The sequence below is a fragment of the Capra hircus genome, chromosome 17, assembly GCF_001704415.2.
Source record: "Capra hircus breed San Clemente chromosome 17, ASM170441v1, whole genome shotgun sequence".
NCBI lineage: Eukaryota > Metazoa > Chordata > Mammalia > Artiodactyla > Bovidae > Capra > Capra hircus.
The window spans coordinates 42,047,300-42,074,948 of record NC_030824.1 but is presented as its reverse complement, the minus strand read 5'-3'; the positions used below and the strand labels follow the sequence as shown (position 1 = coordinate 42,074,948).

The 27,649-nt window shown below is 38.5% G+C and overlaps 2 protein-coding genes across 4 annotated transcripts in view; one reads left to right on the top strand and one right to left on the bottom strand.

Annotated features, from left to right (window-relative positions):
* Positions 1,080 to 21,036, bottom strand: C17H4orf33 (chromosome 17 C4orf33 homolog). Of its 3 annotated transcripts, none has more exons than XM_018061532.1 (6): positions 21,001 to 21,036; positions 11,091 to 11,280; positions 7,985 to 8,045; positions 5,087 to 5,138; positions 4,652 to 4,851; positions 1,080 to 2,120 (listed from the first exon to the last, which is right to left on the bottom strand). In XM_018061532.1, exons 2-6 carry the CDS (start codon positions 11,269 to 11,271, stop codon positions 2,015 to 2,017), a joined length of 600 nt encoding a protein of 199 aa, XP_017917021.1. In that variant the 5' UTR covers positions 11,272 to 11,280; positions 21,001 to 21,036; the 3' UTR covers positions 1,080 to 2,014. The 3 variants fall into 3 exon arrangements, with proteins under 3 accessions (XP_017917021.1, XP_017917020.1, XP_005691313.1); XM_018061531.1 differs by having other exon boundaries at positions 20,915 to 21,035; XM_005691256.3 differs by lacking the exon at positions 21,001 to 21,036 and adding an exon at positions 17,462 to 17,532.
* Positions 21,156 to 27,649, top strand: part of SCLT1 (sodium channel and clathrin linker 1) — a 252,003-nt gene continuing 245,509 nt past the window's right edge. Inside the window, 1 exon segment of the mRNA XM_005691258.3 lies at positions 21,156 to 21,695. Coding sequence (XP_005691315.1) covers positions 21,662 to 21,695 — 34 coding nt within the window. The 5' untranslated portion in view covers positions 21,156 to 21,661.

Below are 27,649 nucleotides of genomic sequence, written 5' to 3'. Positions count from 1 at the left end.
AATGTGAAGAGGAGCTGAAAAGCCTCTTGATGAAAGTGAAAGTGGAGAGTGACAAAGTTGGCTTAAAGCTCAACATTCAGAAAACGAACATCATGGCATCCGGTCCCATCATTTCATGAGAAATAGATGGGGAAACAGTGGAAACAGTGTCAGACTTTATTTTGGGTGTCAGACTTTATTTTATTCCAAAATCACTGCAAATGGTGACTGCAGCCATGAAATTAAAAGATGCTTACTCCTTGGAAGAAAAGTTATGACCAACCTAGATAGTATATTCAAAAGGAGAGACATTACTTTGCCAACAAAGGTCCATCTAGTCAAGGCTATGGTTTTTCCTGTGGTCATGTATGGATGTGAGAGTTGGACTGTGAAGAAGGCTGAGCGCCGAAGAATTGATGCTTTTGAACTGTGGTGATGGAGAAGACTCTTGAGAGTCCCTTGGACTGCAAGGAGATCCAATCAGTCCATTCTGAAGGAGATCAGCCCTGTGTGTTCTTTGGAAGGAATGATGCTAAAGCTGAAACTCCAGTACTTTGGCCACCTCATGTGAAGAGCTGACTCATTGGAAAAGACTCTGATGTTGGGAGGGATTGAGGGCAGGAGGAGAAGGGGACGACAAAGGATGAGATGGCTGGATGGCATCACTGACTCGATGGACGTGAGTCTGAGTGAACTCCGCGAGTTGGTGATGGACAGGGAGGCCTGGTGTGCTGCGGTTCATGGGGTCACAAAGAGTCAGACACAACTGAGTGACTGAACTGAACTGAAAAATTGAAACTATATAAACTGAAATAAAAAATAAAAATTGAAGCTATATAAAAGAGTTAGCAAAGGAAAAGAAGTAAATGTATACTGTTGGGTAGGCAAATAGATGTCTGTACAAGCAAAGTTTCCTCTGTAAGACTGCTAATCTTGTGTTAAGAACAATGGTGAAGGACCAGGCAATGGTGAACTTGGTGGAGAAGTTCATAGATAATCTACCAGATGGCTTCAAGCAATGAATTACAACAAAATTTGAAAATTATGGACCAGAGGTGTTTGATGTTTAGAAAACAAAATGAAGACATTTTGACATCTTGTTTAACAGCATGAAGAAAACGTCATTTATTTTGCAAATAAAAGCAGAATCTGTTACCGGAATTCAAGACAACTGCATTCTATTTTCTTCTACAGAAGAAAAGTAATCATAAGACAGGAAAAGAACACTGATTAAATAGCACATGTATTTTAATAATGCCTTAACAGATGTGTACATCCTGTTCAAATGAAATATACCACTGTTTTCTATTCATTTCAAGTATGAACAGAGGAGTCTGAGTAAAGAATTATTATATAAATTTTTTCAAAAGAAAGTGCCAATTTAAAAAAATTTATTTATTTGAGCTGTGCTGGGTCTTCAGTGCTGACACAGGTTTTCTCTAGTGGTGAGTGCTTCTCATTGTGGTGGCTTCTCTGGTTGTGGAGCACAGGTTCTAGGGGGTACAGGCTTCAGTAGTTGTGGTGCACAGGCTTAGCTGCCCCACAGCATGTGGAATCTTCCCCAACCAGGGACTGAACCCATGACCCCTGCATTGGCAGGCAAATTCTTAACCATTATACCACCGGGGAAGTCCAATAATTTATATTACAATGGAGTTCAAAAATGTGCAAATAAGATGTTCAGTTACAAGCTGGCTGAGATTTAGGGAAGTGGGAAGAGAAATGATGATTTGGGCTGACTGAGTCAGGGATATTTGGGGGTGATGGTGATGCAAGGCAGATGGTAGAACCTTGACATGATGGCTCCTGGACAAAGTGACTGAGAAAGATTTTCACTTTACAATTAAAATCATATCTGAATTTTCTACTTTCCTGTTAATTCATACACAATTTACCACAGAAATACTCTATGTTCACTGACCTCCATAAAATATTTATTGTTGAAATGTGTTCATGCTATCTTGAAAGAGATTATTATTGGTTTACATTAAAGGGTATAGAGAAGAAATGATTGATACAGTCATCTACTAAACTCCTACACATCAGGTTTCTCTATCAGCCACAGGTCTGATTCTGGCTGGTTCCACTTTTCTCCAAGCAGTGTGTTAAAACTGAAAGACTTGAAGTATTCCAGACGATGGCTACATACAAAGAAAAAGATAGTCAGAATTGAAATGAATTATATATTTGTGAAAAACCTGTCCTGAGAAGCTATTTTGTCATATCTATTATAGGACAACATTCTATTTTAAGAACCTCAAAGGTAAGATGTATTCACATGTACAGTTTTCTTACTCTAGCCATCAAACATTCAGCTCTGAAAATATTCACCCATATCTCAAAGTACTCTCCTTTCAATTCTGCAAATAGCTCCCTCACAGCTGAAGGGACAAATAAAAATCAACCGTCAAAACCTGACTCATTTCATCTAGTCTTAAACAAATCATGTTATATTCTCACAGATATTTTCATATTCAAACTCTGATATGATTTATATCAGTTATACAAACAATTGCTTTTTAAAAGTTTCAGCTTAACAGATTAAAGGATAGACTCCTTTGCCAAAGCAAGGCAGATTTATGTAAAAGAGAGTTAAATCTAATTCTTTTTTTCTCTTTCTAGGAAAATCATTTAACTCCTAGGATTTACTATCATTTAACTATTAGCTTTTTACTGTGGCCTAATGAGGAGAGAATTGGAGAAGGAAATGGCAACCCACTCCAGTGTTCTTGCCTGGAGAATTCCAGAGACGGCGGAGCCTGGTGGGCTGACATCTACAGGGTTGCACAGAGTCGGACACGACTGAAGCGACTTAGCAATGAGGAGAGAGGGGCTTCCCAGGTGGCTCTGGTGGTAAAGGATCCACCTGCCAATGCAGGAGATGTAAGAGATGGCGTTTGATCCTTGGATCAGGAAAATCCCTTGGAGGAGGGCACAGCAACCCACTCTAGTATTCTTGCCTGGAGAATCCCACGGACAGAGGAACCTGGTGGGTTACAGTCCACAGGGTCACAGAGAGTTGGGCATGACTGAAGCAACTGAGCATGCAAAGAGGAGAGCCAGGTTTAGCTCACATGCTGCAGTGGAACTCAGCTCTAAAGGAAATCCCTCTGTGCTAGCCGACAGCATAATCACACTTTTACCTAGAGTAAGCATCCAATAACCTATAAACAAGAAGCCCAAATACAGGAGTGCATCAGCTTGTGAGAGGCCAGAGAAACAAGCCATCTTGATAAGAAAGGCCTGAGTGAGTGGCATCTAGATTCCTGTCCCACTCTGCCCACCTGACCAAGTTGAACCAGTTTTAGTCACAACTGTCAATCCAGATTAAGCAGCTAAGGAAACAACATCGAAGGATAAAAGAAAGGAAGGGAGAAAGAGGCTGATTAGAAAGGGTCAGGACCTGGAAGAAAAGCAAGGGGGAAAACGGAAAATATCTCAAGCAGAATAAAGGAACAGGCGTGAAGAGATAAAAATCCAAGTAGAGCAGAGTAAGAGCATGACAGGAAGGGCAAGGGAGACAGTGCAGCACTTGCCAAGGGTAAAAGTTAGGGAAATCCGTCTACCATGGTGCAAAGCCCAATAGGATGTCTCTACTGCTGCTGCTAAGTCGCGTCAATCGTGTCCGAATCTGTGCAACCCCATAGACAGCAGCCCAACAGGCTCCTCTGTTCCTGGGATTCTCCAGGCAAGCATACTGGAGTGGGTTGCCATTTCCTTCTCCAATGCATGAAAGTGAAAAGTGAAAGCGAAGTCGCTCAGTCGTGTCCGACTCTTAGCAACCCCATGGACTGTAGCCTACCAGGCTCCTCCGTCCATGTGATTTTCCAGGCAAGAGTACTGGAGTGGGTTGCCATTGCCTTCTCCTAGGATGTCTCTATTAGGCTTTTCTAAACATGCAGACTCACCAGGCTACCTTGGCCACTTGAGTACACTCAATAGAGCGGGACTCTCAAGGGCCACTTGAGTACTCTCAGGTTGCCCCAGGACAGTGTCTGGCTTTCCTTCCTCTGAGTGGGTAGTGTCTGCAGCAGTCCATGAAGCATTCCTAAGACTGGATGGGGGCTACATTCTCCTTAAGTGACGGCTTCAGGTGCAAAGAGATCAGACTTAAATGGAAAATTTGCAGGTGACCCCTTAGCTTCTATGCCTGCTTCCCCAGGAGATAGTATTTCTTGTAGTAACTCTCTAGGAGTAGCTTCCAGGGTCCCCTCAGGGTACATTACTATTAAAGGGAAATATCTAAGCCCTGCTGTCCCCATCTATACTGCCTAGAAATACAGCTGACATTTTTATCCTCATGAGGTGACCAGGAGAAGAGAACTAGAGAGTTAACTTAAGGTCAGATTCTCCAGCAGAAGAAAAGATTTATTAACCCACCGCTCACACCAGGAAATACAGATGCCTCTGGTCATTTGCCTCTGAAAGGGATCATAAATAAATTTGCAATTGTACTTCAACACTAACTGCTATAGTACTCACTAAGAAGATTCTTCTCACACTATTGTGGAAATCTAAGTGCTCTACTGACAGCAGTGGAGAGACACATATAAGACTACGCTTATATGTGTCTTCTTTAGCCAAAAAATGTTACTGCTACCCTACCATGAATTAATTAAAAAAAAAAAAAACTCTTACAGTTGGGACATATTTTCATTTATTTTCTACTTACAAATCAGGTTTTTGTCCTTGCTGCAGCTCATGTTGAGGTACAGGGTAAAGAGCTTCATAGCTTCTTTCATCTTTCGATCCATGAATTGCAAATAAATTGAATTTTGTCACATTTGGTGGAAAATAACTCCAAGGAATAAAAGCACTGCCTTCCCATTTTGCTTCTCCTCTAGACACTTTGAATGATAGATCAAGTCCTTGCTACAGAAACAACATGTGAAACACAAAAAGGTATATTCATATTTATACTTTAAACTAGAAAAGAAAATGGCAACCCACTTCAGTTTTCTTGCCTGGGAAATCCCATAGACAAAGAAGCCTGGTGTGTTGTAGTTCCCCATGAACACGAGTCAGACATAACTGAGCAAATGAACAGCAACAGTAACAATATACCCTGTACACTTAAGGATTTTGTCTCATAATTTCATTTACTTACTTTCCACACATTTCTTCTTCCAGAAAGTAAAAGCACCAAATGCTGTCCATGGCTGTAAAATTTAAAATCCTTCATGAGTGTTTGAAACGATCATTATTTTCTTCACTATCTTTCACGTCTCCACGTCTGTGTGCACATGCTGTTGCTTCAGTCATGTCTGACTCTATGTGACTCCATGGACTGCAGCCTGCCAGGCTCCTCTGTCCATGGGATTCTCCAGACAAGAATACTGGAGTCAGGTGCCATGACCTCCTCCAGGTGCATGCTTGTGACCAAGTTCCAAATAATTAAAGGACGCAATATGCATACTAGATAATTACAGGGAGACCTAGCATGTTCAGTTACTTAGAAATGACTTATTTCCCAGGCTGCTGCTGCTGCTAAGTTGCTTCAGTCGTGTCCGACTCTGTGCGACCTCATAGACGGCAGCCCACCAGGCTCCCCCTCCCTGGAACTCTCCAGGCAAGAACACTGGAGTGGGTTGCCATTTCCTTCTCCAGTGCATGAAAGTGAAAAGTGAAAGGGAAGTCGCTCAGTCGTGTCCGACTCTTAGTGACCCCATGACTGCAGCCTACCAGGCTCCTCTGTCCATGGGATTTTCCAGGCAAGAGTACTGGAGTGGGGTGCCATTGCCTTCTCCACATTTCCCAGGCAAGTGCCCTCAAATGCATAAAGTTACACATGTTCAGATTCTTCCTTATATTATTTAAATAAGAAATGAAATATTTCAATTGGTTAGACGATACACAGGATGAAAAATGGGTGGGATATTTGGAGTTCATTAGAAAACTTATTTTGAAAAGTAAAGTATCCTAAAGGAAGCTGGCACCAATTTCCAGGTCAAAATTCCACAACTTTTTAAAATGTTATTTCTATAAGAAAACTGTCTTGAAGCTCATTTAGGAGATAGAAAATAAAAATATAGGTTGTCTAAAACTACCTAACAGGCTGAAGACTTTAATTTGTAACTATTTCCCAGTACAATTGTCCTCATTCCATCTGCCTGTTGTGTTTTCCTGCTTTCTACCATTAGTTCTAACACTGATGTCCATTTTATTTATTTTTTTAATATAAGTTTATTTCTTTTAATTGGAGGTTAATTACTTTACAATATTGTATTGGTTTTGCCATATATCAACATGAATCCGCCACAGGTATACACGTGTTCCCCATCCTGAACCCTCCTCCCTCCTCCCTCCCTGTACCATCCCTCTGGGTCGTCCCAGTGATGTCCATTTTAAAAAAGAAGCACAACATATCCCCACAAGAAAATTCTAATAGGAGAGCATAATTGGGATTATCCCTGTCAGTAAGAATCAAAGGATTTCAAATAGTTACACGAAGCAAATTTACTGTCTTTGTAAAACACTGTATCTAAACATTTGGCACAAATGGTCTATTGAGAGTTTTCCAGAAGGACTTCCTTTAAGAAATGAGTCTAAGAGAAACAAGTATTCTTTTCCATTTAAAAGTTCTCTGCTTATTTTTATTGTTATTATGCAGCCATATGAATATCTTAAGAGCAATAAAAGGCCTTACAAATTCAAACATGTTCAAATTGCTTTCCTAGAGGTTAACTGTCATAGGAGTTGCTTGCCTGAAGCAAAACCAAGATTATTGATTATTAACTGTCCTAATAGATCTAAAACTGAACTCTTAGAATTTTATACACAATGGTTATTGCATAATCTTCTAACAAAAGATAAATCTATTCAATGTATTTTGTGCTAAGTCATTACTTTATGAAAATAAACTGATACTATCTGACAAATTTAAGCTAAGGATGTAGCTCAAGAATTCTAGCAGATTCAAGTTCTTGACTAAGCTTCCATACAAGTTATAAACCTATTTGCCTTAGCTTTCTGATGCATATGGGGAAATGTTCTTACTTCACATTATAGTTTACAATAATCATATTTCTCAAAAAAATTTTTGACATGTTATTTGAAGGGTAACAAAGATATATAGTACTTCTGAAAAACTACAACTGCAAACAGTTACATTAGCAAGAAATCTAGTATTAGCAAGAAATCAAAGAAAAAGAAAATTGTATCCAAAATCTCATTTAAATCAATTGTTCGGGACTCTGCTTAGTCTACAAAAGGACAAAGACTGCAAGATAACCGATGCTGAGGAGTAATGAAATGTCATTTTAAAATAGTAATGGTGTATAAATAAATATTTCATTTCTAAATATTAACTTTTCTTACAATTTAGATAACAGGTAGGCATAAATTTACTTTTTGACATCTAGAGGAAAGAAAACTGCCAACCAGGTAGACAGTTCCCAAGGACCAGTTAAATTTGTACAGAGAGAGTCCATGGTTAATATTTATCTTGAGTCTAGGAAAAGCCATGTGTGATTTAGTTTTAATATGTGGCACACAAAGTGACACAGTATATACTCAGTAAATGAATGATGAATAAAGGGAGGAATACATGAACACATAGTTACGTAATATATAAGATTAAAATTCAACCTAGTTAAAAAAATCCCCTTAAAAGTCATTTTCATAAAGTAATCATTTTCACAAAGTCATCATTTCCATAAAGTAAATTCATTATATCTTTATTTCTAAATAGTTAATATATAAGGCAAATTTACAGTGTAAATAATGAGTTTGTTTTATAAGAATTTTTCATTTTGCAAAACAACCTTCAAATTTATTAGAAAACTTCATTAGTGAATTGAAAATAGTATCAATGTAATATTTTCTAAAACATATTCTACATTACACATCTACTTGAAAACAAAGAATTATATATAATTCAGATAAATTGAGACTAGCATTTCCACTAGTTAGATAGTGAGCTTTTATTAATCTATATGATTTACAATTAGAAAATAATGTGTTCAAAATATGTAGTAATGAGTTAGAAAAAATATTTTATACTTACGGACAAAGTTCCACTTCTAAATACTGTTCAGTTATGTCATTCAAGAAAAACGCCTCCACAACTTTTGAAAACAGAGATAGGACATATACAGAAATTTAACTTTGCTTCAGCAATAAATAATCTGTTTATATCTTTAGAATATAAATGAATTAATACATTATCTTTAATTAAAGCTATATCACCACGAGGAAAAGAGGAAAATAAAAACTAGACACTGCCTGTAAGAAAAAATACATAAAAAATAAATCATTTTTTTTTCCCATATCAGTCAGTCAGTTCAGTTGCTCAGTCGTGTCCAACTCTTTGCAACCCCATGGACTGCGGCACATCATGCCTCCCTGTCCATCACCAACTCCTGGAGTGTACTCAAATTCATGTCCATTGAGTTGGTGATGCCATCTAACCACCTCATCCTCTGTCATCCCGTTCTTCCACCTTCAATCTTTCCGCCTTCAATCTTTCCCAGCATTAGGGTCTTTTCAAATGAGTCAGTTCTTTGCATCAGGTGGCCAAAGTATTGGAGTTTCAGCTTCAGCATCAGTCCTTCCAATGAATATTCAGGATTGATTTCCTTTTGGATGGACTGGTTGGATCTCTTGCAGTCCAAGGGACTCTCAAGAGTTTTCTCCAACACCACAGTTCAAAAACATCAATTTTTTGGCACTCAACTTTCTTTATAGTCCAACTCTCACATCCATACATGACTACTGGAAAAACCGTATCAGATAGCCATTAAATAAAAATATTAATAAAGCCTAGTGCTGGTGAGGTTGAAAAGAAATGAGATTATCACACAGACTCTGAGCTAGTTATCTTTTTCAAGGAATTTATCCTAAGGAAATAATCACACAACTGAGAAAAGAAGTAACACACTATTTATCAAAGTATTACTCAAAAGAAATGGTCTAAATGGTTACCTCCTGTTATATGTAAATAAACCTGTTATATAGGAGAGGCTTCCCTGGTGGCTCAGATGATAAAGAATCTGCCTGCAAAGTGGGAGACCTGGGTTCGATCCCTGGGTTGGGAAGATCCCCTGGAGAAGGGAATGGCAACTCTCTCCAGTATTCTTGCCTGGAGAATTCCCATGGACAGAAGAGCCTGGCCAGCTGTATTCCATGGGGTCACATAGTCTGACATAACTGAGCAACTAAGCACACATTATATAGGAGAGCTGTTAAAAAAAATAATGAAATCTGTGTACTCCATGTAATAGAATATAATTCAGTCATTAAAATAAAGTATACAGTTAAGTATCTGTGATGTAGGAAGGATACACAGGATGATAATTGATAAGCTGCAGAGCAATAAGCAAGTGTACATGAAACAATGTGCACATATGCCTGTGCTTAGAGGCCTGCAAAATATGCACAAAATATTACGGCTGTTTATCTCTGGCAAGTGGAATACTCTTTACAATTTCCTGGAATTTTCTGAGAATGCTTATTTTAAAAATTAGAGAATTTTGAAAGTGATATATGCTTATTATCAAAACAATATAAACATATATGTAAGTAAAAAGTCAAGGTCTTTTTCTTCCCACTTTGTTCTAAAACCTGTCAGACTTTTCTGCCTTTCCACAATCTATTTTACTTGATTAAAATAAAAAGATTAAAAAACTGTATCTATAGACTCATTTTCTGCTTACAATTTGCTTTCTTCACATATACACACACATGCAAGTTCACAGCATATAGATAACTAATTCTTTTTAATTGCTGCATAGTATTCTTCTATAGAATGTTATGATTAACACAATCCTTTATTGATAGACATTTAGGTTGTTTCTAGTTTTCCATGTGTTATTTTTATAATAATAAAATATCTAAGATATGGTTCCATTAACAATTCAGTGAGTCTTATTATTCCTTTTAAAGTCTTTTACCTATGGCAAGGATAGTAGGATGAAGAGATACTGAATTAGAGAAACACTTAGGAGGTGAAACTGCTAGGTCTTAATCCAAATATAGAGACAGAGATGGATATCTTGAAAAGATATCACATTTCTTTATTTGGTGATTTGATGTATTATGGTGCTATTGACTTAGATTGGGCAATCAGGGAAAGAAGTAGGTTTATAAGAGAAGTGGACTAGTTGAGTTTAGGATTTGTTTAGTGTCTATAGTACCTCCAGTATATAACTCACATTAGTGTGAGTGACTAACATGATCAGGAAGTTGGTATATACAAGTTCTATACCAATAAAAAACAATATATGTTTAAGAGGTGATAAATTAATACCAACAAAATGCATGCTATACAAGTGGTATAGAGAAAGTAGATGTTAGTGTGGACAGAAGAGTCATCAAAGGTTTCTTTGAAGAAATGGAACCTGAATTAGACTGTGAATGATATGTATCAAAGGAGGAGGCTAGAACGAGAAAAGGTACATGAGTGAGAATATGACCGAAACGTTAGACTATCAGCCTTTAGGAAGTTAAGAGCTTTTGGTTTAATGATAGCTGCATTCACAAGTACCATGAAAGCTTAGGGGAAGGATTTGAACCTTATCTCAGGGATAGTAAAGATCTGTTATCTAGGAAATGGCATCTAAAGATTATTTCAGAAAGATAAGTTTGGTAGCTTAATTAGGGTTCATTAGAAGGTGCTCATACAGCAAACCTGAAACTGCGACTTCACAGCAGGTCTCTCGGCCTCCCTTTGATGTGTGAGATTATTTGCCAGTATAAAATAGAAACTATACTTCATGTTGAAGTTGATGATGTTTTTATAATAAGTAAAACACCCCAAAGCTTCCATAAAGAAGGTTTATAAGGTTAAAGTAGCCATTTGAAGATACTTAAAAACAAAATAGGACTGCTGAACTCTTCTTAAAATAGGTAACAGACACAAAGGAAGGAAATATAGCAGCAATTTAAAAATCTGGATTTGTAATTGCCATTTTTCACTGTTCTAGTTATATAGCCGAAGTCCATAGGTAATGGTGAAAAAGTCAGAATGAGAGACTGGTAGGAAATATCAGAAAACTGCACGTGTCAGGGGCTCAGAAGCACTCACTTCCTTAGAGCAAGATAAAATAATAGTTCTATGAGAGGTTATTATAAAAAGATTTATGTTTGCAATAAAATACAGCACTTCTACTTACCTTCATAATCCCACAATAGATTGAAAGGTTTTCCTGGTTCTCCTAGTGGGGATGGAGGATCATTGAAAAATGGAGCACTGACTTCCATCATCACTCCTCTGTCACCTGGATTCAGCCTGACAAACACTGGCTCATGCTTCACTGGAAACCCATCCCAAGTGTGTTCAATTTTAAAATCCATCTAAAGACTCTAAGTGGGGCGAAAAAAAGAAAAGCTAACAATTTACAAATGTTTCCTTTAGAAAGAAATGAAATGAAAATTTCCAAGCCAAATAGTAAGCAGGAAGGCAGCTGAGTGACAAGAACACGGTTCTGAGAGTCAAAAGGCCATTCATGTTGTAGTAAATCATGGATATGGAATTCTATTATAATAGGTGATTGGATGTAAAACTGTTAAGACTAGATCTGGCTCGAGTTACCTTGTAAACAGTGTATCAAATTAATTTTTAAGAACTGTAATTAAGCCATTGCAAACTGTTCATTTACTTAAAACTGTAAGTTTATATGCCATTCTTCATCTTACTATAATGTGTGCAGATGAATTACTGGATTACCTGAGAATTAAGATCTTTACAGTAAAATTCAATTTGATTTTTCGAAATCTGTATAAATGAAAACAAGCATTGCTGTTAACATTGTTCTTTCGGCTAAAATTCTTTTCCTTTTTGGAGTGAAAATGGAGGGAGGGGTTTCAAGCATTTCAAGATTGGCAAAGTTTAACCCTGTCGTCCTTAGTCTCTGAGTAAGGTTTTTCTTAGCCTTTTCAATCTTTGATATTTCAAGTGTTGACCACATGCTTGGTTAATCCCTTCTCTCCAACTGAAATATGGTAACAAAATCTGCGATCATTAAACTTTCAATTAGACAAAGTATATCTGACACAAGCAGTATTTTCATTTTAAATTGTTACTCTAAGCATTAAACAGAAGGGCACAGTGTTAAATTAATAAAATTATGTTCTGTTGAACACTATGGATCAAGCACTTTATAAAAGTTTAATTTCACAAAAACTTGTAGAGAAACTATTATTAAATATTACAAATGAAGAAAAAGACATGTCCAAGATCAAATAGCTAGTAAATCAAGAAACTGAACCAATGTCAGCCATGCTTTCCCAGATGAAGACATTTAAGAAATCTGCAAATAGATGGAAACCTTATTTAGGAGTGACAGATCCCCCCAAATTATACTAGGTCCTTATTTCTTGCCCAAAAGAAAATCTTGATGAGTAAATGATGATATTTCTAGACTTATCTGAAGACTTATCTAGCCTTATTTCCTTGCTTCATGTTATTTTTATTGCAAATAATAAAGTCCTACATTTTGAAAAATTTGCTTCAAGACATTTTTTTCAGGTTTACTGAGGTATAATTGACAAAAAAATGTATATATTTAAGGTATACAATGTGATGGCTTCATAAAAACTATACTTGAGTAAATTTATTCCAACAAATATATATTAAGTACCTACTATGTGCCCAGCATTGGGAGATCCAAATATATAAGCTGTGTGTCAGATAATGGATCCAAGAGCTTCAAACAAAAACCTTTTTGTAAAGTATGTAGTTTTCTCAATTTTCACTATATGCTAACAAATTTTAATAACTTCTAAAATTAAAAAATAGTTACGGTACCGTAAGCCATTTGCAGCTAATAGCACTTTAGAAGAGGATATGTTGAGCAATTTATATTCATCATTGAAATAAGCTCAGTGAGTGATAAGACTGTATAAACTGACTCTAATATATGTGGAATTCAGTCTTGATTTGCATGGGATAATATACCTCAATAATAAATTTATTTTCTTCTGTTGAAATATGAAGGCACATTCTTTAAAAATAAATATATTACCCTCTACTCCCAATTTTGGTACCAGTACCTTCTTGCAGCATAGAGGAAAAAGTAATAATAAATCAAGATGTTAGAAATGCTCATTAAATCTGATTCTGGCACTAACATGCTATACTCCTAACTTAGGGCTTGACAATTTTTGACAATCCTGGCAAAACATAGCTCAGTGACTATGAAGTTTTGGTAGATTCATTCTCCATACAATTACCATATCCAAACACACCAAAACGCTGCATACATTAAAGGGATGCCTATCCTAATCAATGGGTTTCCACCAGGGAATTTTCAACTCCCAGTTCTTGTAGGCCATCATCGCTATCCATAAATGGAATTAAACCACATGCAGTGATGTGCTCCTAAAAACAGACTATCACTTCCAAGCACATATGCTGGTTCGTGGTAAGACTGTGGCTTCAAATCACTGCAAAATGTCATCTTGGCTGAAAGATAAATAAATGACGAAAGCAGAGCTACTCTCATTCACAGTACAACGTAGTGATAATCTCAGTCTTTCCACCGGTTCCTTCTTCCTTTTCCTCTAAGGTTTCTTTGAATATTATTTGTGAATTACTGCAAGAAACATCAGCTAGACTTCCACTAGCAGGGAAGAGTGCCATGGCTGATATGACCAAGGGAAGAACCACTGGAAACAGCATTACCTTGGGCTGCAAAATCAATGCAGATGGTGACTGCAGCCATGAAATTAAAAGAGGCTTGCTCCTTGGAAGAAAAGCTATGACAAACTTAAACAGCATATTGAAAAGCAGAAATTACTCTGTTGACAAAGGTCCATCTAGTCAAAGTTATGGTTTTTCCAGTAGTCACTTATGGATGTGAGAGTTGGACTATAAAGAAAGCTGAGACTCTTGAGAGTCTCTTGGACTGCAAGGATATCAAACCAGTCCATCTGAAAGGAAATCAGTCCTGAATGTTCATTGGAAGGACTGATGCTGAAGCTAAAACTCCAATACTTTGGCCACCTGATGCAAAGAACTGACTCATTTGAAAAGACCCTGATGCTGGGCAAGATTGAAGGCAGGAGAAGGGGACAACAGAGGATGACATGGTTGGATGGCATCACCGACTCGGTGGACATGAGTCTGAGCAAGCTCTGGGAGTTCGTGATCGACAGGGAAGCCTGGTATGCTGCACAGTCCATGAGGTTGCAAAGAGTCAGACAAGACTGAGTGACTGAACTCAGAATACAATTTTGACTTAAATTGCATAAAATGACATTAGTTTTATATCAAAACAACTTGTTAATCTGCTTAAAGAATACATCAAGTGTACATAATACAACAAAATCAACTAAAAAGTACAGTCCTGCGCACTAGTTTATAATCTAAAGAAAATACTGGACCTAGACAGAGACAATTGATTTTCCTTTCAACTCCCTAGGGACACTCAGGTTCATGGTGGCTTAACCCCCACAACCTATTTTCTTTGTTTGCATATGTGCTCATATGAAGTAGAGACGATTCATTTATCAGTGTCCTTCATGACCTGGGCTGCTGGGCATCTGAGAAGCATTCCACTCCCTGTCATTCTCTATTGCCCATACACTGCTCTGTTTTGGTTCATAGCACTTAAAACTACATGACCAACTTGTTTATTTTCTCCCCATGAGCTAGAATGCCTGTAAATAACAAGAACTTACTAATTTATTTGTGGAGTGAATAACTGCTGTAGTCTCTGGATCTAAAACTTCATGATTCTAAGATTTTATGCACGAGAAATCAACTCTATTGGGGTATCATTATCTTTCTCAACACTATATATTAATATGATGGCAAATAACTAAGATAATATTTCATATCTAGAAACTTCCTTTCAAATTAGCTTATCAAAGGTTTATTAGTTACTCATTTTGTTTCTGGAGAAGGCAACGGCAACCCACTCCAGTACTCTTGCCTGGAAAATCTCATGGACAGAGGAGCCTGGCAGGCTGCAGTCCATGGGGTCTCGAAGAGTCGGACACGACTGAGCAACTTCACTTTCACTTTTCACTTTCATGCACTGGAGAAGTAAATGGCAACCCACTCCAGTGTTCTTGCCTGGAGAGTCCCAGGGATGGCGGAGCCTGGTGGGCTGCTGTCTATGGGGTCTCACAGAGTTGGACACGACTGAAGTGACTTAGCAGTAGCATTTTGTTTCAGGCACCATAGCAGGTATTGGATAAATATTGTACAGAAGTCTGTGGGGAGTTGGCAATGGTTCTTATGTAGCTGATCAATCAAGACTCACCCATTATCAACTGGTTCATTTTGCAGTTCAATTTAATAAAACTGGATCCCTACACCAAACTAAATTTTAAATGAATCAAAGATCTAGGGCATTTCCTGGCGGTTCAGTGGTTCAGTTCAGTTGCTCAATCATGTCCGACTCTTTGTGACCCCATGAATCTCAGCACGCCAGGCCTCCCTGTCTGTCACTAACTCCCAGAGTTCACTCAAACTCACGTCCATCGAGTTGGTGATGCCATCCAGCCATCTCATCCTCTGTCATCCCCTTCTCCTCCTGCCCCCAATCGCTCCCAGCATCAGAGTCTTTTCCAAAGAGTCAACTCTCCGCATGAGGTGGCCAAAGTACTGGAGTTTCAGCTTTAGCATGTGCTTTCACTGCAGGGCCTGGGTTTGATCCCTACTCAGGGAACTAAGATCCCACAAGACAAGTAGCACAGCAGGAAAAAGAACAAAAGCAAAAACAAATAACTAAACATAAATCAAATCACATAAAAACAAGAAAGAAAAAATCGGGAGGTTGTTTTTATAATATAATCTTACAGTAGAAAAGAAACTTTTAAAAATATAACCCCAAATCCAGAATACATTTTGAAAAAAAAAAAAACTGATACATGGACACATTTGGCTATGTAAGCATTTAAAAAATAAAAGCAAAAGTCCATCTTCCTCCACCACAAAAATAAAAACTTGCCATTACAGAATCAAAACAGTCTGGGAAAAATACCTGCAACTCATAGCTGAGATAAATAACTTTGTTTAATGTTTAAAGGGTTTCTAGAAATCAATAAGGAAAAGATCGTATCAACAGAAAAATGGTGTAAAAGTATGGATAGCCAGCACGCAGAAAATACAAAATGTTCTATCTCATTAATGCTAGAAATGCAAACTAAAACAATAAGTTACTATTTTTCACTTATATTGTCAAGAATCAGAAAGTTTGAAAATGCCGTGATAATGAGGACACTGAGAAACAATCAAGATGTTATTCAGGCATAACTGGCACAGATGCAGTAAAGAGCATCCCTCAGTAACTATCAAAGCAAAAAATGCCAATAACCTTTGACTCAACAACTCTAGCTCTAGGAGTTATTACACCTGTAACCATTCAAAATGGCATTCTATAAAGTTATTTGTTGTAACATTGTTCAGAATAAGAAAATATTGTTAAGCAGCTTAAACACCCACAGGTAGAGGACTGGTAAATAAATTATACTATCTCATATGATGAAATAGCCCACAAAAGCTAAAAAAAGTGAGGCAGCTCTATATATACCAGCTAAGATATATTAACTTAAAAAAGCAAGGTCCAAAAAGTATGCATTTACTTAATAAAAAGGGAGAGTATTTGCATGCATGCTTGTGAATGCATATACTATCTCAGGAAGCATATATGAGACACCAGTGTATCAGTAATTGCCTTTTTTGGAGGACCTGAGATAGCTGAGGAAGTTTTACTTTCACTGTATCACTTTTTTTTTAACCTACTTGAGTTTTACACTAAAACAGACACGAATTACTATTCAAAAATAATCTAAAATACTAAAAAAAAAAAAGTCTAATTTAAGGCTGGATCTCTCAAACGTTTTTGTGACTACCTCTTGTCTCCCTCACGTTCTGCACCTGAACATTTCTAAAAAGTCAGAGTGAATATCAGGAATATTATTGAAAGAATGCATTCATTCAAGCGGAACACCACCCTAACATACAATTTTAATGTTGGCTGTGTAGACTTCCTTAAAATGAATGTTTATTAATATGTAGTTTCTAACATTTTAACTTCTAGTCTTCAAATTAGTCTTATCAAAAAGTCAAAAATAATTCTTTTCATACTTTACTTCTACTACGCGAAGATCTTAAAAAGGAAATGAACGATGAGAATGGAGACAGAACCGGGGAGCATTAAGAGTCTAGAGAGGATTTTTTTTTAAAAATTGCACAAAGGATAAAAGAAGGAAGTTATGGAAAATGTGTTTTCTTAATAAAACATTTTGTAAGGAAAATTTCCAAACCCTCTATTCACGAAATTTTTTTTTTCAGTTTTCTACAGTAAGATTTTTTTCCCCCCAGTTTGCGTCCTCACCCCACCAGCACTTGCCACCTCCTCCACGCATTTAAGAGAGAGACGGAGAAATGAGGAAGTCAGCCTGGAGAGTGGGAAGAAACTGCCGCCAGAACCAGCAGCTGAAAAGTACGTTGCCAGAGAAAAGCCAACAAGACTGGGAGCGGGTGAGAGGAATGACAAGAGGGGAGAAAGCGTAACAAGAAGAGAACACAGACCCGTGGGCTCTCAGTCCGCCACTGGCTACCTCCCGGCGGCCCAGGTCACGGGGAGCGCGCTGCGCCCTAGGCTCCGCCCCGCGGCCCGCACGTTCTGGGGGCGGGGCTTAGCCGATAAAGCGCAGACACCTGTTGAAGGACCACGGGTGAACAGCTGAAAGTTTTCAATTGTTCCACAGAAGTTTGAGCGGTTTTTTACAAAGAAAAGGAAGGAAAACTCAGCAGTATTTACAATTGTTGCACAACTTAAAAACCAACTATATATCATTTAGAGTATAATAGAACATGTGAGGCAATAATTCACTTAAAGTAGCGAAAGACTAACTGCCTATGTAAGCAAAAAGTGTAAACTATATTACAGTAGCTGTAAATAATATTATCCTAGCTGTAAATTATCCTCTACCATTGGGAGGACTTAACATGGTGGTTCTAACATTGGGACCAGACTGAGTGAATTCCAATCCAAATTCAGGCACATTTCAACTGTTATCAGGAAGTTACTGTAAAAAAGGGTTTAAAAATAGCAACTACCTTACACGGTTTTGTGAGGAATAAATGAGTTAATGTACATGGGGCAGAGTACACTCTCAAAAAAGATCGTGTGCATGAGTGTGTTAGTAGCCCAGTCGTGTTCAACTCTTTGCGTCCTCATAGACTGGAGCCCACAAGCTCCTCTGTCCATGGAATTCTCCAGGCAAGAACATCAGAGTGGGTAGCCATTTCCTTCTCCAGGGGATCTTATGCTTTAAAAAACTTTCTTGGGGGGAAAACAACTTTTGTGTTTGTTTTAACATATGATTATTTTTGTTTTATAAAAATCACTTTTTGTGGGAGAGGGAAATTAGTGCCTTTCAACAGGTATAGAGTTTCAGTCATGCAAGATGAAATAGTTCTGGAGATCTACTGTACAAGAACGTGCACATAGTTAACGATACTGTGTTTAACACCTTAAAGATTGAGTAGATTTCATGTTATATGTTTTTTACTACAATAATTATAATAATAAAAAATACAAGCTTAAAAAGAGAGATTGAATTGCCAGGTTATCTTCTTGGTTGGGAAATATAATTAAGAGTTTTTCTTAAAAAATCACTTTTTATGGCATCTAATATGACAATGTTAACGTTTTGATCCTAGCTTAAATTTCCAACTTTGTATTCCTCATGTTTTTCTCACAGTGCTCAGTGTCAATATATTGCATAAATTAGTATTCGTGCAATCTATTGACTTTCAAAGGTTTTCCTTATTGCAGAAATAAATCTAACATAAAAACATGAAAGAGTGACTAGATAATGGTTACAAACATACTAAGGACTTTTCTCTCTCTTTTCTCATTCACTGTACTCAATTGCAGTAATAGACATTTTGTATGCACACACGTTCTGTAAATTAATTCCTTCATCAGATACTTATTGAGTGCTCACTGTGTTACAGACACTATAATGGAGCCTGAAGTCAATATAAAACACTATGATAGACACTGCAGGAAGAAGCATGAAGTAACTACAAAGGGAAGCACCAGCCTTGGGCTAAGTGAGTAGAAATCAGAAGGGAAGTTTCAAAAAGAGAAAACACTAGAAGGGACACTTTAAAGATAGGTGAAATCATAGCAATTTTGTTTCTTACAGATTAAAATTATTTTCAAACCCATTAAAATTCAACCAGTAAAAAATCTTGAAACCAAAACAAAAACCAAAACACCCCACCACACCTTAAAACCCCAAAACTATAGTCTGTATCGATCTTAACTGTGTAGGCCAAAGAATTCAAGTGCAGAGGTAAAAATTCCAATTTCAGATATTTAATTTATGTAATGTAGAGACTACCTCATCATTTACAACCAGAAAATACTGTCTGCTTTCACGGACACTAATATCAACTTCTAGTGATGTAGAGTTTATAACTACTTGTTTGGTGCCAAGTTAAATCACCCTATGACAGTATCAGTTCAGTTCAGTTGCTCAGTCGCGTCCGACTCTTTGCGACCCCATGAATCGCAGCACTCCAGGCCTCCCTGTCCATCACCAACTCCCGGAGTTCACTCAGACTCACGTCCATCGAGTCAGTGATGCCATCCAGCCATCTCATCCACCAGGTTCAAATATAGGGGAAGATATAAGCAAACACTTGGGGAGTCAGACATTCCTGAAGAAAACGCCACTGGTTGACCTTTGATAAAGAGTTGGAGCTTGTACTCTCAATTTCTTTTTCCAACAAGTTTTTGTTTGAACTTCATGGCCACTAAAAACCAGATCAGGGACCATCTCATTCTCTTAATAGTGAGTATGGAGAAAACCTGTAATAGGACTTCAAATACCTAACTGGATACAGCTGGACACATTTAAAAAATTTCTTCTTCCCTCCTAGTTCAGTCTGTAAAGACTCTGCCTGCAACACAGGAGACCTGGGTTCGATTCCTGGGTGGGGAAGATCTCCTGGAGAAGGAAATGGCAACCAGCTCCTGTATTCTTGCCTGGGAAATCCCATGGACAGAGAAGCCTGGTGGCTACAGACCATGGGGCCGCAAGAGACGGACACAACTTAGCAACTATAACCACCACCACCATTAGTTTTGGGCTTCCCAGGTGGCTCAGCGGTAAAGAAATCTCCCTGCAATGCAGGAGCCGCAGGTTGGATCCGCGTAGGGAACATCCCCTGGAGTAGGGCGTGGCAACCCACACTAATATTCTTGCCTGCAGAATCCCATGGACAGAGAAATCTGGTGAGTTACAGTCCATAGGGTGGCAAACAGTCTAACAGGACTGAAGCGACTTAGCACATTAGTTTTTATGTATCAGTACAAGACAACAAAAACGTCCTGAACTGTTCATCGAGCTACATCTATGATACGTCTATTCAGAAACTTTACCTCAATTCATAAAAACACATATTTATTTTAAAAGCACTAAAACTGGGGACTGACTTCAGGTTAACATTTTTATTGCTGGGATTGAAATTTCCTCTAATCTTAACTGTTAAACAGTGATGAGGTTCAAATCTAGACAAAATCGCTTTTTTAAAATGGGGATTGTAACCCGTCTACAAATGTAAAGTTTTACCTAATTTTTCTTGCAAAAATCGTAACTTCTGTCTTCCTTTTTTTGAGGAAGCAAAGTTCTCTCTCAAGAGATAACTGCTGAATTTGCAGGATCTCTGGAGTACTCCTAACTCCATGCGTTATTGCTACACAGCTAACTATATAGACAACAGCTGTGTCCTTTCTCCAAAGACCCACGTCACTTATTTTCTGGAGATTACCAAATTCACACCCAGAAATTCTCCAGCCGCACAGCTCTGGAGGTAGACGCTGAAGACGCCAGGCTGGGTTCCGCTCCCAGGCGCCGAAACCTAAGTACTTTTCAAGCATCCGCTTTGGTGAGCGAGTTCTCCCAGACCAAAAGTGCTTGGCAACAAAGATACTGGAGCACTTAAAATATGTATTTAATAACCTACCGATGTTTACATTTCTTTCTTTTTGAAGGAATAAAAAGAAAAAAAAATAATTTGGTGACCCCCACCCTCCGAAGACATAGGCCCACCAGCGCATCCGCCGCCACACAGGTGCCTCAGCCCGCTGTCATCCAGGTTCCCACAGCCCCGCCCGTCGCTGGACAAACAGCCAATAATGTGAGAGAACGCCAGGAAGCGCGATGACGTAGACGCTGACGCCCGCGTGATGACGCAGGCGGCGTCACCGTCTCCAAGGAGCGGTCTGGGGCACCGGTTTCAAAGTCGCAGGGCGGGCCGAGTGGACTTCCGCTGCTGGCCCCGGGCTTCTCGGTCGTCCTGGCGTCGCTCCCCGCCCCTCCAAGGCTGCCGCCGCCCGGCTGCCCGCCGGCTCTCTCGGCGCTCTCCGGAGTGGCCTGACACGACCCCTACTGACCCGCGGGACGTCCAATACATCCAGCCGCGTCCCTGGTCCTACTTGGCTGGGATTCGGGTGAACGTGAAACATTTCACTTGGCGGGTCCGCAACAAACCTGAAATTTGGTGTCTCGCTTGAGCGAGGGACTGGGCTGGGACTCGGGAGAAGGAGGCGCGGCGGGGCTGTTGACGCCGCGTGAGTAGGATGCTGATCACACCGCTCGAGTGCTAGACAACCTCCGGAGCTTTGCCTTAGTTTTGCTTTCCCGCATTGCGAGCTTTGTGTCTTTTTGAGAAAAGTAAAGGTAGTGAAAGCTCCAAACAAATTGCATCCAAATGGCCACAGAAATCGACTTTCTGCGAGATCAAAGTAAGCTCCACATTCCTTTATTGAGAATTCTCATATGTAATGTTTAATGTCGTCATCGTTGACTGAATCGTTGTCTGAATGCCTGTTGGGTACGTGGTAATTTGTAAAAACTTAAAAGAAGTTAAGCTGCAGAAAAAGCTTGATGGTGTATATGAGGATACGCGTACATTAAGCAGAAGCGTTTGGAAAATACTCACATGCTGTGGAGGAATTAGAGGGCTAATTGCCAGGAAGAGTTTCTAAGTCTGCAGTTAGAACCTGGAGGCACAGCTCCGGCCATTTGTCCAAAAGATATTTATGGAGCTCCTGTTTCTATTATGTGCCAGGCACTAGACAAGCATAGCTGCTATGAAGATAAGGAGGACTGTTTTACCCTCCAATAATTTAACTTGAGGAGGGAAATATATGATTTCCATAAATACACTGAAGTAACAGCAACTGTCAACTCTTCTGCCTCAGGTTTCTCACAGGGTTGGTCGAATGACTAAATGGCCGTTAAAATATGTGTGGGATTTAAAATAGTATCTGACACAGTGCTAACAAATATTAACTATTACAGGGTTATAATTTACCTGGTGGTGGTGGTTAAGGAAGGTACTATTTGGGCTGAAACTTTATATTTGAAGTAAAATATAAATTTACTAGATAAAGAACTGTGTGGTTGAGAACAATATTTACAACATGGGAGGGACTAGGAATATGTTTTGTTAAAAACTTTGAAGAAGGTTTGTTTGAATGAAATTTGATGTATACAGGGAAATGGCAAGTAGAGCTGAAAGGGAAGAATTTGGCCAGATGGCAAAGGGCCTTTCTGCTGTGTTTTCAGGAGTTGGAATCATTGCACAGGTTATAGGAATCACTGAAAGGAATCCAGTTGAGAGTAACTCGATCAGTTTGTGATTTATTTGAAAAACCCAGCTGGCTGTTAGGAACATGCATTACAGCAAGTACAGTCAGGTGATTGTTATTATCCAGGTAAGAAGTGAACTAAGGTAGGTATAGTGAGATTAGAGATGAAAGGATTTGGAAGAAAGAGGTATAGGGCAACTAAGGTTTTTGGCTTGCTTGAGCAGCAGGGAAAATGGGGGAGGGAGGGGAGAAAATGGTACATTCCATTTTGGAAACACCATAGGCCAGTGATGGAGAACTCAGCCTCTGGATTCAGTCTGTCTAGGCTCTGTGTTAGCTCTGTCTCTTTTGTATGTTTTTGACCTTGGGCAGGTTACTGAGCTTCTTTGTGCCTCAAATTTCTTACTTGTAAAATGGGTATAATAGCACATGGTGGTGTTTTGAAGGTTAAATGAGATAATGCAATAAAGCACTTAGCATGGTGTCTAGCACATTTCAGGTGCACACTTTATCTAAAATCATTAATGACGTATATGACACTATAACATTACCATTGTTTCTTAGGTTTGGTGTGGGAATATCCTTCATCCCATAAAGAGGACTAGCTCACCACCATCTGAGTGGTGTGGGACAAGAATTGGTGGTGAGAAGTTTGGTTGGGGTGGGAAGGTTCCTGAGACACTTATAAACTATGTTTTAGAGAAATGCACCAGCCAGAATTCTTAAATAAAACTGAAGTCCAAATACCAGAGAGAACAATAGAAGCCACGGTAAATTATTTCTTGAAAAATGAATGGTAGTTCACCAGAAGAGAAGTGCGTTGGAAGAAGGGAATTTTCAGAGGGACCAAAAGAAGCAAAGGCTCGGAGGCTTGAAATAACTACTTATTCAGGAAATTGAAGCATGGAATAGTAAGGTTTGCAGGAAGAGATGAAAATGAGTGTTGGATGTCTATGATTCTCCCCTTTTTCCCTTTAGACCTCGTATGCCAGTTATAATTGGTGGGTGACCAGATTAGTTGATTAGCTAAACACCAGCTCAGGTAAATACAGAAAGCTTGCCCTTCTCCCACCTACCTCTGACCTTCTCTTCATTGACTTCTATTGATTTTGAGCCTCCTTTAATTTGTTATAGCTTATTTGCAGTACACCATTCTTTCACCTCCGTCTAAGAAGGCAGGTCTGATAGTCCTTAGGACCTGTTCAGAGTGACATGTGTATTAAGCTAAGGAGTGAAGAGTTTATTCACCAGTGGGGATGGAGTCTTTTTTTTTCATTCTCTTAAGAATGTCTTTCATAGAGCAGAAGTTTTTAATTACTGTGAAGTTCAGTTCATCAATTTGTTCTTTTATGGATGTGTCATATATAAAAACTTGAGCTTCCCAGGTGGCACAATGGTAAAGAATCCACCTGCCAAAGCGGGAGATACAAGAGATGTGGGTTCGATCCCTGGAGTAGGGAAGATCATCTGGAGTAGGAAGTGGCAACTTACTCCAGTATTCTTGCCTGGAAAATTCCCTGGACAGGGGAGCTTGGTGGACTATGGTCCATGGAGTTGCAAAGAGTCGGTTACAATTGAGTGAGCACACACACATATCTAAAAATCTTTGCCTTACTCAAGGCTGCATAGCTTCTCTTCTGTGTAGTCTTCTAGAATTTCTACACTCAAATCTATGAAGCATTTTGAGTTAAATTTTGCACAAGGTGTGAGACAGGCGTCAAGGTTCACTTTGTTTTATATATGGATGCACAATTGGAAGGACTATCCTTTCTCCATTAAATTACCTTTGCTGCTAAGACACTTCAGTCGTGTCCGACTCTGTGTGACCCCATAGACGGCAGCCCACAAGGCTCCCCCGTCCCTGGGATTCTCCAGGCAAGAACACTGGAGGGGGTTGCCATTTCCTTCTCCATTACCTTTGCATCTTTGTTAAAAAGTCAGAGGAAGATATTTGTGTAGATCCATTTCTGTTCTGTTCTGTTGATCTATCTGGAAACCAATATCCTGTCTTGATTATTACAGTTTTATAATAAATCAGCATGGCCTTTCAGATTTGTTCTTTTCACAGTTGTTTTGACTGTCATAGGTCCTTTGCACTTCCATATACATTTTAGGATCAGCTTGTTAAGTTCTACAAAAAAAAAGGATACTGGGGTTTTGATAGGCATTGTATGACTCTCGATTAATTTGTGTAGAATTCACTTAATGATATTGAGTTCTCTAATGAAAAAATATCTCTCAACTGATGGTTTTGCACGTATTTGGTCAGATTTATCTCTACATATTGCTGGTTTCGCTACTATTGTAAACTACTTGTTTACTTTCCATTTCTAATTTATTGTTTCTAGTGTATGGAAATACTTCGTATGTGTGTACTTACCCTGTCACCTTTCTAAACTCACTTAATAGTTCCAGTAGGTTTAATGCAGAGTCTTTCAGATTTTCTACATTGACAGTCTTTTCATCTGTAAATAGACTGTTTTACTTCTTCCTTTCCACTTTGGAATGGCTTTCATTTCATTTTCTTGCCTCATTGTACTTACTGAAACCTCCAGTACAGTGTTGAGCCAAAGTGGTTGGAGTAGACATCTTTGTATTGTTCTTGATTTTAGGGAGAAAGTATCTTTTTCAAAATTAAATATGATACTAGCTGTAGTTTTTCCATAGATGTCCTTACTAGGTTGAGGATACTAATTTCTATTCCTAGTTTTCTGAGAGTTTTTAAAATCAGAATGAATATTGGATTATTTTTTTTCCAAATGCTTTCTCTACATTTTTTGAGATGATCAGATTTTTTTTTTCATTTTTAGTTTTTTAATAGCAAGATTTATATAGATTACTTTTCAAGTGTTAAACTTGCCGTTTTGGAATAAACTCTTGGTCATAATGTATTATCTTTTTAATATACTGTTTAACATTGATTATCTTAAATGTCTGTTTAAAATTTTCATGTCTATGTTCATAAACCCTTTGTAAAAAAAATTTTTTTCCCCTAATGTCATTGTCTCGTTTGGTGTCAAGATATGCTGGCCTCAGAATTACTTAGAAAGTATTTTGTCCTCTCCAGGTTTCTGGAAGATGTTTATGTAGAATTGATATTTCTTCCTTAAATGTTTGGTAGAATTTACTGGTGAAGACAACTGAACCTAGAGCTTTCTTTGTGGAAGATTTTAAACTGTAAATTCAGTTCCTTTAATAGATAAAAAGTTAGTCAATACTTCGTTTACACAAGACATACCCTTCACAGATCTTACGTACATATGGAGTTCTCTGTGCAGCTTTCTCTCCTATTCTTTGTCCTGCCAATTCTAGTTTACTTGGTTTCCACTGAGTCTCAGCTTCATCTCCTTAAATCAGAGAATCTGCTGATCTTTGTGTGCAATTTTCCTCCCTGTTTTCTGGCATGAAATAAAACTCAAGTCATTCAGTTCAGTTCAGTCACTCAGTTGTGTGACTCTTTGCAACCCCATGAATTGCAGCACGCCAGGCCTCCCTGTCCATCATCAACTCCCGGAGTTCACTCAGACTCATGTCCATCGAGTCAGTGATGCCATCCAACCATCTCATCCTCTGTCGTCCCTTTCTCCTCCTACCCCCAATCCCTCCCAGCATTAGAGTCTTTTCCAATGAGTCGACTCTTCCCATGAGGTGGCCAAAGTATTGGAGTTTCAGCTTCAACATCATTCCTTCCAAAGAACACCCAGGGCTGATCTCCTTTAGGATGGACTGGTTGGATCTCCTTGCAGTCCAAGGGACTCTCAAGAGTCTTCTCCAACACCACAGTTCAAAAGCATCAATTCTTCGGCGTTCAGCTTTCTTCACAGTCCAACTCTCTCACACCCATACATGACCACAGGAAAAACCATAGCCTTGACTAGATGGACTTTCGTTGGCAAAGTAATATCTCTGCTTTTGAATATGCTATCTAGGTTGGTCATAACTTTCCTTCCAAGGAGTAAGCATCTTTTAATTTCATGGCTGCAGTCACCATCTGTGGTGATTTGGGAGCCCAAAAAAATAAAGTCTGACACTGTTTCCACTGTTTCCCCATCTATTTCCCATGAAGTGATGGGACCAGATGCCATGATCTTCGTTTTCTGAATGTTGAGCTTCAAGCCAACTTTTTCACTCTCCTCTTTCACTTTCATCAAGAGGCTTTTTAGTTCCTCTTCACTTTCTGCCATAAGGGTGGTGTCATCTGCATATCTGAGGTGATTGATATTTCTCCCAGCAATCATGATTCTAGCTTGTGCTTCTTCCAGCCCAGTGTTTCTCATGATATACTCTGCATATAAGTTAAATAAGCAGGGTGACAATATACAGCCTTGACCTGTTTTTAGGCTGGGGCAATCATAGTGCTCACTTCATTTATTTTATGTTGTCGTTATCATTTCCTGATGTCTTGTACCTGGCAAACCACTGTTTTGTTTTTTTGGTTGTCAGGTGGGAAAATGGCCCATGTTACTTTATCTTGAGCATGAGCAGAAGTCAATTTGTCCTAGTTTTTAATCTTAAACACAAATACCTTACTCCCACTATAACTGTTTTTTGACCTCATCAAGACCTGTATTCTTTGAACCCTTCATTTTCTTTCATTTCCTTAATTCTTTTGCAGCTTTTTTTTTTAATACAGGTTATAACAGTTTTCCCCATTTTTATACAATTTCCCCATTGATTCATCTGCTCTTTTGTTATTAATATTAATGTGACCATGCCCCTGCTTTTCTAGAGCACATACTCAATAACACCTTTTCCATAGCTTGCTTTTACAGTTCTCATACCCATCTGTTCATTTTTTTTTTTTTTCCCATCTGTTCAATAGCCATAGATAAAAAATCTGGATAAGTGCCACTGCAGTTTCTAGGTTAACTCATAAGTAGTAAGTAATTGGGCTAGGGTTTGAACCCAGTGTCTTATGTTCTTTTCTATCTGGCAAAGACACTTGCTTGAAAGAAAAATTATAGGCCTGTTTCACTTATGCACACAGAAACTAAAATCCTAAATAAAATAAAAATATTAATAGATTGAATCCATCAATAACTATTAAGCTCATTTGTGTGTGTAGATATATAATAAACATACAGTCACCTTCATATTGGATTCAT

Bases quoted from the DNA above. Each gene is read 5' to 3' on its own strand.
- C17H4orf33 (XM_018061532.1), bottom strand. From the start codon at position 11,271: ATGGATTTTAAAATTGAACACACTTGGGATGGGTTTCCAGTGAAGCAT. The intron at 8,046-11,090 runs GTAAGTAGAAGT...TGTTTTCAAAAG, and splicing joins TCTATTGTGGGATTATGAAG to TTGTGGAGGCGTTTTTCTTG. The intron at 2,121-4,651 runs GTAAGTAGAAAA...CTTTGTATGTAG, and splicing joins CAAGGACAAAAACCTGATTT to CCATCGTCTGGAATACTTCA.